Below are 17,930 nucleotides of genomic sequence, written 5' to 3' on the forward strand. Positions count from 1 at the left end.
GAGAACGAACGACGATTTTTCTACGTTGTTCAAGTAGAAATACTCTCCGAACAACGATAAAATATGTCCCATCTCTAAGAAATGAGAGCATTTATCGAAATAAATTAATTATGACAGACAAAATACACAATTTAAAAATGTAGGGCTTTCTTAGAAAAACTGCAAAACATGAATGAAAAGTAAACGGTTCAACGATTAGTATACATTCAAAGCATAGCAAATTTTCTATTCTCTTTCATTGCAGTTACATTTTTTGCCCATTGCTTCAAATTCGCGTACAAATCTATAAACACAAGTCAAATACTGCCAGAAAGTCTGTATACACAAATATTGTTGACATGTCTCTCTCAGTAATTTTGAAAATAGAAACATATAAAAATGTACAGAAAATACCAACATTTTCAGATTTAATGGAAAATATGAATGAAAAGTGGGAAATTAAATGTAAAATATACATTCGCAGGCATGATACAATGATACAAGGTAACCTCACGCTCGATGCTCACAGAGTTGTATTCACATTGCCGTCCCTTCATTGACAAAGTGATTTTGACAAACTTTGTATGTATATGTTGAAACATACACTTATGTGTCAGTTATATTTACATTTTGAAATTTAGACACAATTTTATTATTTCAAATTTATTAATTTAAATTCAAATTTTTAAAGGAATTTCGCAAATTCGTATCCTTACCCTTTGGACAGCTGAACTTTAGTGGGAAGTTGTTAAATAGGTAACATTTTATTTTAGTTACTGTTTTAATATATTTGCAGTAGTAATGATGTTTTGGTCTCAAATGCAAATGACAACAGTTTTGGTTTTAATATCTGGAATTATGCAGAAAAAAGCGGTTCTAATAGTCACCACTGAAACTACATGCGACACAAATCAGAAAACGAGCACAAACCAGGCCTTACTCTAAACCCAAATGAACTTATCCATGATATTACCATTGTTGCAAAAATCATGCGCACGATAACTCTCGACCAAATCAACAGATTTAGTTCCTCGTAATATTTCTTCCGGACATGGTTTAAAGGCATCTCTCGGATAATTGTTAAATTGTTTGAAGCACGTTGCCCTGGCAATCTTTAAACAACCTGCCGGTACCAAATAAAATGAATGATGAGTACGATTTCGTACGAATTGAGTATCCGATTTGGCTGAAACTTCGTGTCTTCTAAACGTACATCAAGTTCCAAGAAGTTTATATCGGACAACACCTCCCGGTACCTCCCTCTCAAATGTTCAAAATGTTCGCGTATGTGTAGTTAAAGGGCTTAGTAGTAACCCCTTATTTACAAGCGCAGTTCGCGTGAATTATGTGGCTACTTTTTGACCACTAGAATAAGTAGTTAAATAAGTAGACACTAAAAGTCGTAAGTACTTATATAACTACTTATCATATCCAGTTCTAAGATGGACTATGGCGTGTGGAAAATTTAACAGCGAATATTCATTGTAATCATGACTACAACATTATCCTGTTTTGTTAGGGGAGGTCAACACTTCCGAGATGCGGGTCTCAAGATGACACAATATTTAGATCATTAGATTTGTCAATGGAAAATTAGAACCATATCTTATTATACCTACCCCACAAACGCATGAAAATAACATTTATTTTCAAAATTGGGGATATGTTCTTTAGGCCCACCATTCATTTATTGTATTTTTGTACAGTCACAGGCTCTCCTACTTTTATTCGTTAGATTTATTTGTATATTTCAGCACGCAATACGAAAACTCTGAAAGAAAGAATGCAAGTTGCAAATGAATGAACAAAGTTGGCTATCACCTGAATCAAGTGTACATTTTCAAGACCCTTGACGATACACTGGAATTTCAAAAGACAGTCAAAGCTTTAAGGAGATTTCGGAGATGCTAATCTTATGTTTGGATATCAACACCATCGTAAATTTAATTTTGTATATTTATTACTTTTTCTTTCTGAACACATTCAAAATACATGAAAATTTAATCTACATTCTTGCTCAGCGGTGGCTTTATTCTTTCTATTTTCAAAGGTCTTCTGTGGCATTTTAGCGCGGTCGGCAGATTCAACGTTGCTTTTGGACTTCGCGACAGCATTGCTAAATGGTACACTTGTCAGCCGCGGTGCACCTGCGGAGCAGCATAAGGATTACAACTTGATGAAATGACGAACATTAGACAATGGGTTGAGATGACGGACATGACGTAAGACCTTCTTACATGGGTCACGAATCTATGTCGATGTTGGTCTATCTTGGGTTGAGAAAGAGTTCATTGAATGCGAACTACGTACAAATTACGAAACGAACAACATAACATGACCACCATAAGTCCATCTTGTCAACACTCATAGTTTCTATGTCGGGAAGTTAGTTCCGTTCCGCACTAGAGTAGTTTGATGAAAGAAATGTCATGGAATTATGAGTTCATAGATACGATGAGTTGTTCTCGAGGGGGGATGCAGCAACTATAGAGCATGGTACCAGCATGGAAGCGTTGGGAATTGTACACCTACAAAAAGGTAAAGAATTGCCTAAGATTAGGGGGTTTTAATTTATTTGTACGCTCAATTTACTTACCACGTTAAAAAGTTTTCAAAACTTTATAATGGAACGCAATATATTACAATATTCACTACGGTTACATGTTACCGAATACACCCTGGCCAGAGCGGTGAGTACCAGCACCACGGACACGAGGAACGCGAGAAACAGCTTTAGGAGTACCCTATGATGTAGCAGAGGTTTTTTGATGGCCTGTAAAAACCAACACACGTTCAGCATATAAATATCAACAAATTCATCTCCGTCGCAATTACTTGCCTGTTCGCTGACAGCATAAGGTGAATTGGAGCGATCAACACTGCTGGCAAGCAAATTCTCTTTTCTTTGTCTTGTTCATTCTTTTTCGAATATAAGGAGATCGGTGGTCTTGCGTTTGATGAATTCTGCAATAACATATCCGATTAACAATACGAAAACATTAAAGTGAGAACTTTTTTCACATTGAACCGAGAAACAGAAAAACCAAAATCTTTTGATATACTTTTACACAGTTATTTTACAATTTTTCGTTATATACACATTGGTCGATATATCTCTTTCTTTTGTACACATTGCTAACAATTTTTCTGGGCAATTTTCTTCTAAAATCGTGGACATTTTATTGTTGGAAAAACAAAAATATAGAACAAATAGAATGTAAACAAACAGTATGTTGTTTTTGTTGTCATTGACATGCAATAACAAAAACAACATTTATGTATACTGTTTCGACACAGGGTTGTATGTGACAGCTCAAGGACGGTTTTTTGAAATGAGATTACCTTGTATCATGATTCGCAGGAAAGGTTAGTGTTTTTCCTGTTCATTTAATATAGTAACATGGGGCGCCTTCGCCACTGGGGCGGCTACGCCAGCGTCGATTTTCTCGCAAAATACAAGTGCTACAAAAAATCCGTTAAAGGCAAAATTGTGAGTTTAATGAAGATCTATCATCCCCCGAAAGTTGGCGGTTGTATCATATGTATGATAGCGGACTCACGCTTTTTTGTGTTTTCAGGGTATTGGGAAAAATAATTATGGTAGGTATTTTTGTGATATCTTCTTCACCTCTTGTGATATCAAAAATAAATTTTATACCTTTAGAAGACAACTACTGAAGAATATAAATCCAAATAATTCACATGAAAAAAGCAATTGCAAATGTCAATATATTAATATTATGAAATATGTAAGGGTGGGGCGCCTACGCCATGATAGGGGCTGGTGGGTTAATGTTAGAAATTTGTCATGTTTAACTTAAATTCTTTATACCATAGATATACCACACTATAATGTGAAGTGTGAATCAAATATTATCCCAAACGTATCTTGTTTAAGTTATATTATGATTTTTGTACCTAAATTCAAGGTACCTACTTCAATTAACCTCTAGATTCGGTTACTTTTTGTGAATTTTAAAATCATTTTTGATTATTAAATAGAAAGCACGTTCCTTTTTTGCATAATGTTGATATTTAAGGAAGAAGTATGATAAATTACAGTTTTAGAGTCCGTTGACGCCATGGAATTGAAAATAAAATAACACCGAATTTACTAAATCCACTACAATATATAACTGATTTTACATAGCAGTATGACAATTCGTATTATCTCAAGTGATCTTGCGGACCTTTAATATTTATTTAGCAACAATGACATGCCACTTCCATTACCTTATCAAACTCTGTAAAACAATTGAAATTTGAGTGAGTGGGATTTATTGTTATCGGTGTTCAGAAGTACTTGTCCAACAATAATAAGAATAATTGACGGTTTATGCAGACACCGGTCTAGCTAATCAAATATATGATTATTAGCGGTGAGCAAAGTTTAGTTGTCTAAAGACGTAATGACTCAGTACGGAAAGGGGTTTCTAGGGAAATATACTCGTCATCCAAAAAATAAATATTAAATAAACATTGCCACGAATTTTGTGCGATACATATTTTAAGATAAGAAAAAGCGTAACAAACAACAAATGTCATAACCTAACGAAATCTCAAAACTAGGATATATAAACATAAATGTTTTTAGGGATAGAACATATTGTGACTCTGATATTTACAACATAATTTCGGATAATTTGTTTCATATTTCAGCATAAACTTTATTTGAGCGTAATAAGTTCATAAACATCGTGCGCCTTGTTTATTAAAAAGAAGAGTATCTTTACGATATGAACGATAGGTATTATTTTGACCCATTAAACTTTATATCGCCTTCGATAATTTGTTTATGGAATTATTTCCCCAGTTTTCTTTTATGCTAGGCTAATTGGTTTTGTTTTGCTTATCTGGATTTGGGTCTTGTGTTTTACCATAATACCTGGTTAAAGACTACCGAAATTTATACCATTTATAATGGATATAAACTGAAATTGAAGGCAATTTCTTGGCGCGCAAATGACGTCTTTAGAATACGAGGAGGGTTAAAGAATTTAGGATACGTAAGAATTGAAATTATCACATTGAGGGAAATCTCTTTTTCCAAACGAAAAATTACAAAGAATTCAATCACAATAGTGTTTTTTTTTTACTGAGAATGAATTGCAGTAGAAAACTGTTGTGTATATTTGTATGCCATTACATTCGGTATGACGTCTTGGAGCATGGTGAATTTAACAGTACCCCCAACAAAAACTGGCTTGGAGGAAGTCAGAAATTCTTGCTTAAGTAATTCCTTGTAAAAGTCAAAGGGCAAGGGTTTGAATTTGGTAAGGAGCTTCTTTATTCTTTAACCAGAACTAAATTATAGCTCGTTTGCATGTAACCGGATTCAATAAACCCAGTGTGTTTCAAAAGTTCTATTCTATAGCATAAACGCCAAAATAAATTTCATAACGTTGTAGAACATTTAAATATGACTTCATTAGCCGGATTTAGCGGATTTAAACTCAGCCATACATAAATATATCCTCATATTGAGTGGATTTGTTTTTAATCCGCCTTAAATCCTATATACAACTCTGTTTTTTGCAGCATGTTGCTAGAAAAGCACCAAAAGTTGGAAGTATTCCCACGCAACTTTTGCGTGGGTAACTTTTCGATAACAATAATCGGGCCATTTACCACACCTAACGTCAAAATAAGGCATTACTGTGAATTGCTTGTTTACCTTTTCTATGTAATTTTATTCACAATAATGCATTTTGACAACTAATGTGATAATCAGCTGTTTTTGCCGTTGTACCCATTGTGGAATAAGAAGGTGTTACATCAAATCATACCAAATGTCAAATTTGGTCACAATAATGTATTATTGTGAATTGCTTGTTTACATTATGTATGTGTTTTTATTCACAATAATGAATGTTGACAATTAGTGTGATAACCAGCTGTTTTTGCCGCTGTACCTGTATTATTTTGCCATGGTTGTACCTGTATTATTGTAAATGTCAAATGAGATTGGGAAGCTTAACAATAGAAACAGAAATTATAAGAAGAAATTCGAAATAATTAAATGAAAAGTTATTTAATAGTTGTGTCTTTTTATTATTTTTTCAGTAACTTTTCCTTTATACAACTGTCAAAATCTGCAACATTATGGCTCCGGCACATACGGACAGTTATGAGCGGCGTCGCGCGTTGAAAAAATCAACCACATGAGAAAAGTTGTAAATGATGCCAAGTTTGCTCTTAAAGCTTTCATGTTGTTGTTGTAACGCGACACTCAACGGACAATATGGGCCGGGGCCTTTAGTAACAATTATTACTAATTTGTTTTAAGTTTCGATATTTGTTTAGAGATATACAAACGTCTATAGTGGTGGCGATGGCAAAAGAATGCGATGTAATTTTTTGTTAGTTCTTGTGTATGTACACATAAACAAAAATCAGCTGACTGCCATTTAAATCCTCCAAAAGGTATAACTAAATGCTAAAAGATTTGTACTGGATTTATTAAGTCCGTTAAAGAAATCCTAAAAAAGGTTAACCCGGCAAAAAGCCATATTACCAACATGTAAATATAAAGGTGCGAACCCAATGAGAAATTCATGCTTATCCAAGGCCTATAGAAGGTCGGCCATTCAGAGTTCAGGGCCTGAATTCTTGTTCTATGAAAATTTGGAATGAAAAATATTTTCTTTATAATTTTTTTTCATTTGACATTTGTTTCCTTTATAATATTTTTCATTTCACATTTTCATAGAACAAGAATTGATACCCTGTTAACAACTTTTGACAACTAGTGTTGGGCAATCTCGTTCATTGAGCGGATCGATCTTTTTCATTCCGTTCACCAAAAAGATCCGGGTCATTTACTTCGTTCGTTGGCTCTTTTTCGTTCAACAATACATTTGACTGTATTATTTTCTTTTGAAGTCGTTCGTTCTCTGCTGCATATGACTCCGTCGTTCTTTTCACCGAATCGTTCTTTTGAAAATGTTCGTTCACGAATGACACAACTGTTGTGTTACTTGCTTGTTTGTGTGCTAATGGGGGTGGTTTTGTTTCTGAACGTAGTGGTGGTGGTTTTGATATGAAAGAACCAGATGAACGAATGATGCAAAAGAAAGATATGACCGAGATGTGCTACTGAATGAGGTGAGTTACTGAGCGAGAGTAGCTCTCTGAATCATTGTTTGTTTTGTGTGGAAATTTGTGCTGCTTACGCTAACGCAGCGTTTGTTTAGAGCAAAAACAATGCTGCTAATTTTGTAAGCAGCAATGACTCGTCCATCGGGGATCTAAATGAACGATATAAAACAATGAGCTGGATACGGATCCGTTCGTTCTTTTCACGGAATCGTTCCTTTGAGCCGGTTCGTTCATGAACGACCCAACTCTATTGACAACATACCATGGTGGAATAACAAGGTGTTATACTATGTTTACATTTACGAAATCCACTCGATTTCAACTGTCGATTCCATTGCTCAAACGTCAAATGAAATCCAATAGATTTAAGATGAGTTTTCATTTGAAGTAATGCATTTTGACAACTAGTGTGATAACCAGATGTTTTTGCCGCTGTACCTGTATTATTGTGCCATGCAGCAAACATAATAGATTTTATATTATTGTGATATGAGTTTCTTTGTATTTTAAATCACAATAATGGTTTTGACAACAAACATAACAATCAGGTGGGCTTAGTGTATAAAATGTGTGCTTATCCAAGCCATGGTGGAATAAGAAGGAGTTACATCAATTCACACCAAACGTCAAATTTGGTCACAATTATGTATTATTGTGAACTACTTGTTTACATTTTGTATGTGTTTTTATTCACAATAATGAATTTTGACAACTGGTGTGATAACCAGCTGTTTTTGCCGCTGTACCTGTATTATTTTGCCATGATCCAAGCCTCAAATACATCCAGCGATTTAGTAAAATTGGGCGTAATTTTTGATAAAAGAGCAAGGGCAACATAGATCGATTTTTTTTGATTATTTTATCAGAAATGGCGCCCAACTTTGCTGTATGTATTGTATTTATGGCTTTAAGATCCCCAAAAAACGTGTTCACATAAACTATTAAGAGTCCATAATTTACGCTTATACGCTTAACCACTTTTCCTGAATTGTTTTGCAAATTATTAATCTTCCCCCAATTTGTTTTTGATAATACACTTTGATCCAAAACAACTTAGTTCTATAATTGAAAAAGAAAGAAGTTCTTTCAACAAATACTACAAAGCAATGATTATCCAAAGAATTATACACGCAGTCATAAAAATGGTATTCAAACATTTTCGCTGTATAAAAGACCTTGATAGAGAAATTTCAATAAACACAACGACGCGAAAATGTTTAGACGCAACAATATACTCTTGGCCGTGGTGTTGGCCACAGTTATTACACTAATCGCTCAAGGCGAAGCTGCTTCCTTGCTGCCATCCAAGTCATCCAAGTTAAGTGCTGCCACCGCCACCAAAGAAGGACGCATTATTGGAGGTATTGAAACATCAATTGAACATCTACCATATCAGGTTTCGGTGCGTTTGGATACCAATACCCTGTTACACATTTGTGGTGGTGCCATTTATGCTCCACGTGTAGTAGTCACAGCTGCTCATTGTATTAAGGGACGTTTTGCTTCGTATATACGTATTGTTGCTGGAAAATCTTCCTTACTCGATGATGATCCTGGTTATGCAGTTAGCAAGCTAATTTATCACACCGGCTATAATAAGAATACCCATGTCAATGATGTTGGTTTGATTATATTGACAAAACCCTTGGAATATTCCCAAACCGTACAACCCATTCCATTGGCCTTGGAAAGACCTGAATCCGGCCACACTGCCATCGTGAGTGGTTGGGGTAAAATTGATGAAAATGCTGAAGCTTTGTCCAGCAAATTACACATGGTTGAATTGCCTATTGTTGATCGTGATTATTGCAGTAGCCAATATGCCAGTCGTAGCTATTCCATTACGGAAGAAATGATTTGTGCAGGTGATGGTGCCACCAAGGATTCTTGCCAAGGTGATTCTGGTGGACCATTGGTGGTAGATGGCAAATTGACAGGTATTGTTTCCTGGGGTATTGGCTGTGCCCATGAAGGTTTCCCAGGTGTTTATGCCAGTGTTCCATATTATACCCAATGGATTTTGGACACGGCTCAACCCTATTTATAAAAAGAGGATGGCTGACAAGCAGAGACTCAATGGTGATTCAATTTGGAACGAAACGAACAAATTTTTTTTCACTTAAGCCAAAAATGAACAAATTTTATTAAAAAAACACATATTTTATTAAATATTTACCTTATATAAACATTGTATAGATACATTTACATATATTAAAAAAAAAACTAAAAATAAATAAAAAATAATTTGACTGCAAACATTTTGAGGTTATGTGGAACATTTATTTTGTTGGCAACATTAGTAAAAGTTGTGAACTGATATCGAATCAAATAAACGTTTTTGAAGTTAGGGAAATAATGACTATAGATTCCTCTGTAAATCTTTTATAATTTAACATTTGCAAAGCGAAGAAAATAGTTTACCAATATGTCTGTAGGATAACACAAAAATTTTTACAAATCCGTAAAAAAAATTTACTGCGTCTAAACAAATCATTAACATACATAATAAACAATAATGGACCTAGGACTGAACCTTGAGGCAACCCACTACTCACAGATAATACGGTGGACATACAATTTCTACCTCTAAAGCTTGGTTTAGATTTACGAAATGCACTCGATTTCAACTGTCAATTCCATTGATTAAACGTCAAACGAAATCCAATGGATTTCAGATGAGTTTTCATTTGACGTATACGCAAAGGAATTGACAGTTGAAATCGAGTGGATTTCGTAAATGTAAACCAATCATAAAAAGGTGTTACATCAAATCATGTCAAACGTCAAATTCGCTCACAATAATGCATTCCTGTGAATTGCTTGTGTACATTTTGTATGTGATTTTATTCACAATAACGCATTTTGACAACTGGTATGAAGATCGGCTGTTTTTGGCGTTATAGCTCATTTAGACTAGCCATAAATCCTTGACTGGATTTAATAAATCCAGTACAAATCTCATTGCATTTAGATATACATTTAGTAGGATTTAAATGGCAGTCAGCTGATTTTTGTTCATAGCACAATTACCAAGGTAGACGCATCAGCCCATCTGATCGAATTTGAAATGTCAAAAGAATTTTTTGTAAATTGAAAAAAATTGAAAAAACATAACTCAAATTACAAATTTATTGTTTACTACTGAATATGTTAGCATATTATGGCTACTAATGCTAACTAAAGAGCAAATAAAGAATTATTTTATCGCAGTTTTCCCATCTAAAATAAACAAACTAATTATTTTATCGTTTATACATCGTAAATAGTAGTCTTGGTTGATTAAAATCAACTTTGTACATCAAAACCAATTAAATTTTTCCGCCTTGTTTACAAATTTTTACATTTTAAATTATTTTTAGTGTAGCAATTCAACGATGCATCTACCTTGTTTTTTGTGGCAGCTTGACACCTTATTATTCCATCATGAGTCGGACCATGGTGGAATAATAAGGTGTAACGCCAATTCACAGTAATGCATTATTGTGAGCAAATTTGACGTTTGACATGATTTATTGTAACACCTTCTTATTCCACCATGAGTCAGATAATAAGCCCAGCTGATTGTTATGTGTGCTCATGGTATAAATAGAAAGGTATAACAGAGCTCACATCTGATTTCAATTTTTTTCTGAGTGTGACCGACTTTTGTCATTCTGAAGTTTATATTTTGTGTGTGTATGTGTTTGTTTTGAAAAATATTAAAAATGTTTTCAAAATAGATTCAAAATGAATTGCAAAGAAATCGTTAATTACAGAGCCGTTGTAGAATATATTTATCAAACTTAATTTGAAAATAAGTTTTTGATGGTGTTTCGATCTATATGTGAAAACAAATATTTATATTTCATTCAATTTCGCGCTGTTTTAACGAATTGGATAAAATGACAAACAATATCAACCAAACAAGGGCAACCTGTTGCATATGCCAGTATAACAATTCTGACAGGAAGCGGGCATACGTGTAGGGTTGAATTTCTATCGTTTTTTCGAACCTGTTCTACCTTCCTTATTGTACCATGTGTGTGCTCTCAACAGAACTCTGAATGGCCGACCTTCTATAGGCCTTGGTTAACATTTTTGACCAAGAAAATTTCACAAATTCACATTATTAGGTTCTTAAACGTTGTCCTGACCGGTTTTAACATGGCAAAGCCCAGGATTTATCTTGGTCCTTCTATCATCTCAAGTGGACACTGACCTCACCTGGCGAACTGCCTTTAACACCCGTTAAATGTAGTGAGCTAACATGTGCCGCGCGTTCACCCATAAGAACGTTAAAAACTTGGGTTTGGGCGTCGGGCTAGTAACCCTCCCCTAGAAAAAACAGCCTACTATGAAAAAACGACGGAATACGATGGATTGGGAAAGGCGGCACAACAACACCTAAAGGTGACACACTGTATTATAGCTGCCATGACGTAAAGCATGAGTCTGGTTGAGGATTCGTAGTTAGTCGGAGGCTAAAACATCTGGTATCCAGCTTCACCCCAGTGAATGAAAGACTTGCTGCAATCCGAATAAAAGCAAAATTCTTCAACATCAGCTTTATTTGCACTCATGCTCCCACTGTAGAAAAGGACGAACAGACCAAAGAGATATTTTACGAGCGCTTAGAAGAAACATATGACCGTTGCCCTTCCCATGATATTCAAATTATTCTAGGCGATTTTAATGCCAAAATTGGAAAGGAGAATATCTTTGGCCCAACCGTTGGATTCCAGAGACCTCCAGAAAGGAATTTGTGGTATGACCAGGAGTGTCGTGCTGCTACCGAAGAGAAAAATGGGGCATATAGAGCTACTTTACAATCAGTAGCAATGCGTAGCGCACGAGAGAGATATCGGGAGAAAAGGAGAGAAGAGAAACGTCTTTCCGCAAGAAAAAGAGGGAAATGGAAAAGCGGGAGTGTGAAAAAATCGAGATGTACAGGAGCCAGAATGAAGTCCGAAAATTCGACCAAAGAGTGAAACATCAAACAGATGGCTTTGGTACAGGCACATCCTCCTGTAGAGACCAGCAAGGTAATCTGGTAACAGATACAGATAGCGTGCTCAGGATATGGAAGGAACATTTCTCCAATCTGCTGGTATCCAATAGTAGCGTAGACGACGAAGATACCACAGTCCCAATCCCAGAAGATGGTATTGAATGTATACCGCCCAGCCAAGATGAGGTAATGACAGCAATAAATCGGCTGAAGAATAATAAGGCAGCAGGTGCCGATGGCTTACCAGCAGAGCTGTTCAAAACCGGAGGCGACACGCTGATAAGGTCTATTCATCAGCTAGTTAGCTCCATCTGGCAGGGAGAACGAATACCCGACGATTGGAACCTGAGTATCCTGTGCCCCGTACACAAGAAGGGAGATACGACTGTTTGCTCTAACTATAGGGGTATAAGTCTACTCCCTATTGCCTACAAGATTGTGTCAGGGATATTGTGCGAACGACTAAAGCCCATGGTCAACGAGATAATTGGACCATACCAATGCGGCTTTAGACCTGGCAAGTCCACCATTGACCAGATATTTACCCTGCGGCAAATCCTGGAGAAGACCCAAGAGATGCAGATCGACACCTACCACCTTTTTGTCGATTATAAAGCAGCCTTCGACAGCCCGCTGCGTTCAAAGGTATTCCAAGCCATGTCTGAATTTGGTATCCCCGCAAAGCTCATCCGGCTTTGTAAAATGACTTTAACTGACACGAGGTCCTCAGTTAAAATAGGAAAGAAGGTTCCAGACAAGGAGACAGCCTTTCGTGTGATCTCTTGAACATCCTGCTGTAAAAGGTTATACGCGAGGCAAATGCCAATAGAAGTGGCACAATCTACACCAATAGTCACATGTTACTTGCTTATGCTGATGATATAGACATAATGGGCCGAACAGTAATATAAAGGTCGAAGGAGAATCTGCTAAACTGGGTCTGGCGGTAAACGTTGTGAAGACCAAGTTGATGGTGTCGACGCGCAATGCGTCTATTGAGCTCGGACCGACTGTAGAAGTTGGTTCCTATAATATTGAGGTAGTAAAAGACTTCGTCTACCTCGGCACCTCCGTAAACACAACAAACGACATCAGTTGTGAAATAAAAAGAGGAATTGTATTGACCAACAGATGCTATTTTGGTTTAAGTAAGCAGTTTAAAAACAAAGCCACATCTCGTCAAACAAAAATAACGCTCTACAAAACACTGATACTACCCGTGCTGATGTATGGCTCCGAAACCTGGGTACTTGCGCAAGCAGACATGGCAGTGCTTGGTGTGTTTGAGAGAAAAATTCTTCGAAAGATCTACGGACCAATCTGCGTTGACGGTGAATATCGACGTCGCATGAACCATGAGCTGTATCTGCTATACAACGACATAAATATTGTTAAACACCCTGTAGGAAGTGTGGGGTCATGTGTTGACATGTCGCCACTTTGTCTACTAATATGGCGACAAAGTCAACACTTTGTCACCAGGTTGTCAACTATTGATACCTTTACCTTAATAAGAAGAAGCATTGTGTATATTGACAGATGATAGCCCAACGAAGCATTCTTTTTTAATTTTCTTAATTGTTTGGCGTAAAATAATTTTTGTGGTTGGTGAAAAAAGTGTTTTTGAAAAAATCAATAAAATATCGTGAAAACTTAAAGCATATAATTTCAATAACAAGTATGAGCAAAAGAAAATATAAAAGACATGTGAAAAATAAACAATTCTATAGTAAAGTACGAATTCTGAGGCGACTAGCAACATTTGTGGTGAAATTTCGACAATTAGACATTATGTGGAACCTTTAGAGAAGATTGTGGAGCCTGATGTATTTATTGTTCCGTCTCGCTGGAAATGCTGAATGCAACTAAACATAATAATGAATTACAATGTTGGATAATTATTTGGCAAAAATCGATTGTGAGATTTTTCCAATGTTATACAGCTGTAATAGGCAAGCAAATTTAAGGACATATTTTTTATTTATGTTTATTTATACATCTTTATTCTTTTCAATTCCTAGGTGTTATATCAACATTCAGCGAATCGCCTGATAAAACGTTAAGTGCAACAGAAGAAGAACTATTTTAAGCAGACAAGTCATTGGTGCGACTTGGCCAAGAAAATAAAACGAAAACGTTTTTTTTATTATTTATATGTTAAAATGTTTAAGCAGCCTGAAAACATTGTCTTTATTTACTAATTTTTACTTATGTGGAATCTTTGGCTTAGCCATTTAAAAAGATAAAAATACTGTAATACGCAATTTGTACATTTTTACCATTTTCAATATTATTTGTTTTATTCTTTAATGAAATATAGTATTTAAACAAATGTGTAGCTTCATCTTCTTATTACTGTTTTATCTATGAAAAGTTCCAAATAAGCTAAAAAATTTTGTATTGAAAATCTGGTACTATTGACGCACTACCTCCAATGTCTATACTGACTCACTACCTCCATTGTCTATACTGACTCACTACCTCCAATGTCTATACTGACTTGCTACCTCCAATGTCTATACTGACTTACTACCTCCAATGTCTATACTGACTCACTACCTCCAATGTCAACACATGGTTCCTCAGGAACTACTGACTTACTATTGACATACTAGTTCCATTGTCAGTACTGACTTTCGAATGACACGTTCATACAAAATGTCTATAGGAAATTACATAAGTTGTCTACAGTTTGTCAGTAGTACTGTTGACAATGTCAGTAGTAAGTCAGTATAGATTCACTATTGACATTTCCTACAGGGCATATCGAGATGCAGCGATTGTGTTGGCTAGGCTATATCATAAGAATGAGCGATGATGAACCCGCTAAAAATACGGACCGCTTGGCGGTGCACGCAGAATTTGCTGGCCAAGGAATAGGAGTGGTATGAAAAGGAGTGGTGGATGAAAAGGAGTGGTATTCCAGAGTGCGAAGCAACAAATAGAGAGGAATGGAGATCTTTTCTTAGTTCGGCCTATGGAACAAATGTTCTGTAATGGGCCAGCTAAGGCGGCCATCAGACCATCTGCTTTTTCACATGTATGTTGTCACTTTGGGTATACTAATATACAGAACAGCTGATGTCATACATGTGAAAAAGCAGATGGTCTGATGGCGGCCTAAGTAAGTAAGTATTTAAAATGACTTCTTTAATTTGACCATATCAAACAAATAAAGAAAATCTATTAAAAATAACATTTGTAAATTTCGTGCTCTATCGGAGATAATATCTCATGCTTTTACATACAACGAAACAATTATTTTAAACCTGTTTGCTTCACTTACGCCTGACAGTATGCTTTGATTTCTTTCGAATTCAATATCAATGACGATGTTTCAATGGTTATGTTAAAGTGGAAAAAAAGCTTTCGACTTTATTTTGTGCACAATCGACCAAAACCAATGCAAATGGGAATAGAAAACAAATATTAGAAAAAAATTAGCAATGTAATTGTATGTTTTTTTAATCAAAACATTTGATACATAAAAAGATTTCCCATACAAAAATAAATCCTCGTATTGAGTGGATTTGTTTTAAATCCGGCATAAATCCTCGTGTACAACTCTGTTTTTTGCAACAGGTTGCTAGACAATACAAAAAGTTGCAAGCTGGCACAAGAAACAAGGTAAATGCATCGGTGAATTGGTACAACAAAAATAATTAAGAGAAAATTAAATTTGCTTTGTTAACCAAGAATAATAGCTCATTTTGACTAGCCATAAATCCTCAACTGGATTTAATAAATCAAGTACACATCACATTGCATTTAGATATATATTCGGAGGATTTAAATGGTAGTCAGCTGATTTTTGTTCATAGCTCAATTACCAAGGTAGATGCATCAGCCCATCTGATCGAATTTGAAACGTCAAAAGAAGTTGTTGTAAATTGAATTCGCCTCAAAAAACATACGGCAAGTTTAAAATTTATTGTTTAATATTGAAAATGTTAGCACATTATGCTACTAATGCTAACTAAAGTGCAAATTAAATATTTGATTATTATTTAATTATTTTATCGTTTAGACATCGTAAATATTATAGGAGATTTAAATATGACATCGTTAGCCGGATTTAGCGCATTATCAGATTTTATTTGCTAACTCCGGCCAAAATTTACCAGATTTTCGACACAAAAATAAATCCTCGTATTGAGTGGATTTGTTTAGTTTAGATTAGAAAACCACAAACTGCTACCTCAGATTTCTGTGCAAATATAGTTGTTTAAAATTGTTTTTCATTGCAGAATATTGACGCACGTCGAAAGTCCTCTTCTAAAGACATCACAGCCAGTAAATCATCAACCTGCAAATCCCAAACAAAAAAACACCAATACGTAATATATTTTTTTTGTTGTTGGAGGGGAAATGAAAGCTAAAATCCCAAGATAAAAGATTACGTCTTGATTTACAATCGATAGTGTGCCGTGGTAGAATAATCTATAATTCTCGCAGAAAACAGATTAACTTCTCTATGCCGTTTGACATTTTGTATAAATACACGCGTAACCATTTGCACAGTGCTTAGTGCGAAGTGAGTGACAAAAAATGTTCAAGTATTTCGTTCTGTTGTGTGTGGTCTTAGTGCCAGGCTTGAAGGCCGCATCCGTTCCTACGGTACCCATGTTGGATGGCCGTATTGTCGGTGGTTCTAATGCCAATATTCAACAATATCCTCATCAGATTTCCATGCGTTATCGTGGAAGACATCGTTGCGGTGGTAGTGTCTATACCAGCAACATTATTGTTTCTGCTGCCCATTGTGTTGTTGACGATTTGGATCTCAGCCAATTGACCATCGTTGCCGGTTCCACTTATTTGGATGATGTTACATGGGAATTGCCAGTGAGCAAAATTATTGTCCACGAAAAATACAGTTCGGCCAATGATTACGATGTTGCCATTTTAGTACTGCGCGGCAACTTCCCCTTCAACAGCTACATTCAACCCATCTCTTTGGCTAAGTCAAGACCAGCTGCTGGTGCTGACGTTATTGTTACCGGTTGGGGTACTTTGGTTGAGGGTGGCGATATTCCCAATCAATTGCAACAAGTCACCGTCAACTATATGGAGAACAGCTCCTGCAAGAAGAGGTATCCTTTGATGATCACCGATCGCATGTTGTGCGCCAATGTAAGTGGTGGTGGTAAGGATGCCTGCCAAGGTGATTCGGGTGGTCCATTGATCCACAACAACGAATTGTTGGGTATCGTGTCATGGGGTATTGGTTGTGCTCGTAGTACATTCCCTGGTGTATATGCTTCCGTGCCCGATCTATACGAATGGATTGAAACTACAGTTCGTGCTAACACTATTGAATTTGCATTTTTGTAAATTCGAGGTTGTGAAGGGAGGAATGTGAGCGAAGGATAAATAAAAGACAATATAAATAAATTATCACTGATTTTTTCTTAAAAAAAAACTTATGAGGGCATTATCTTTATTGAAGAAAGGGTCTATAGAAGCACCCTTTCTTTGAGAACGGATCTATAGAAGCACTCTTTCTTTTGGAAAGGGTCTATAGAAGCACTCTTTATTTGAGAAAGGGTCTATAGAAGCACCCTTTCTTTAAAAAAGGTTTCTTAGAATAACCCTTTCTTTCGGAAAGGGTCTATAGACGCACTCTTTCTTTGAGAAAGGGTATATAGAAGCACTCTTTCTTTTGGAAAGGGTCTATAGAAGCACTCTTTATTTGAGAAAGGGTATATAGAAGCACCCTTTCTTTGAGAAAGGGTCTATAGAAGCACCCTTTCTTTGAGAAAGGGTCTATAGAAGCACCCTTTCTTTGAGAAAGGGTCTATAGAAGCACCCTTTCTTTGAGAAAGGGTCTATAGAAGCACCCTTTCTTTCGGAAAGGGTCTATAGG

At 35.9% G+C, this 17,930-nt stretch overlaps 2 protein-coding genes and 1 long non-coding RNA gene across 3 annotated transcripts; all 3 read left to right on the top strand.

Moving 5' to 3' along the window:
- The first annotated feature begins 8,289 nt into the window (after positions 1–8,289).
- On the top strand, positions 8,290–9,165 carry LOC141405244 (trypsin beta-like). Its single transcript, XM_073989347.1, has one exon. The coding sequence runs from the start codon at positions 8,291–8,293 to the stop codon at positions 9,122–9,124; it is 834 nt and encodes a 277-aa protein (XP_073845448.1). The 5' UTR covers position 8,290; the 3' UTR covers positions 9,125–9,165.
- A 4,559-nt stretch (positions 9,166–13,724) lies between these two features.
- LOC141387071 (uncharacterized) lies at positions 13,725–14,396 on the top strand. Its single transcript, XR_012408471.1, has 2 exons — positions 13,725–14,016; positions 14,086–14,396. It is a non-coding gene; the product is annotated as an uncharacterized lncRNA (long non-coding RNA).
- A 2,216-nt stretch (positions 14,397–16,612) lies between these two features.
- On the top strand, positions 16,613–17,436 carry LOC141405552 (trypsin delta-like). The gene has a single exon (XM_073990018.1). The coding sequence runs from the start codon at positions 16,613–16,615 to the stop codon at positions 17,396–17,398; it is 786 nt and encodes a 261-aa protein (XP_073846119.1). The 3' UTR covers positions 17,399–17,436.
- Positions 17,437–17,930: the final 494 nt, after the last annotated feature.

This window comes from Musca autumnalis, unplaced genomic scaffold (assembly GCF_047663935.1).
Source record: "Musca autumnalis isolate F117 unplaced genomic scaffold, ASM4766393v1 scaffold_5, whole genome shotgun sequence".
Lineage (NCBI taxonomy): Eukaryota > Metazoa > Arthropoda > Insecta > Diptera > Muscidae > Musca > Musca autumnalis.

Bases quoted from the DNA above. Each gene is read 5' to 3' on its own strand.
- LOC141405244 (XM_073989347.1), top strand. From the start codon at position 8,291: ATGTTTAGACGCAACAATATACTCTTGGCCGTGGTGTTGGCCACAGTT.
- LOC141405552 (XM_073990018.1), top strand. From the start codon at position 16,613: ATGTTCAAGTATTTCGTTCTGTTGTGTGTGGTCTTAGTGCCAGGCTTG.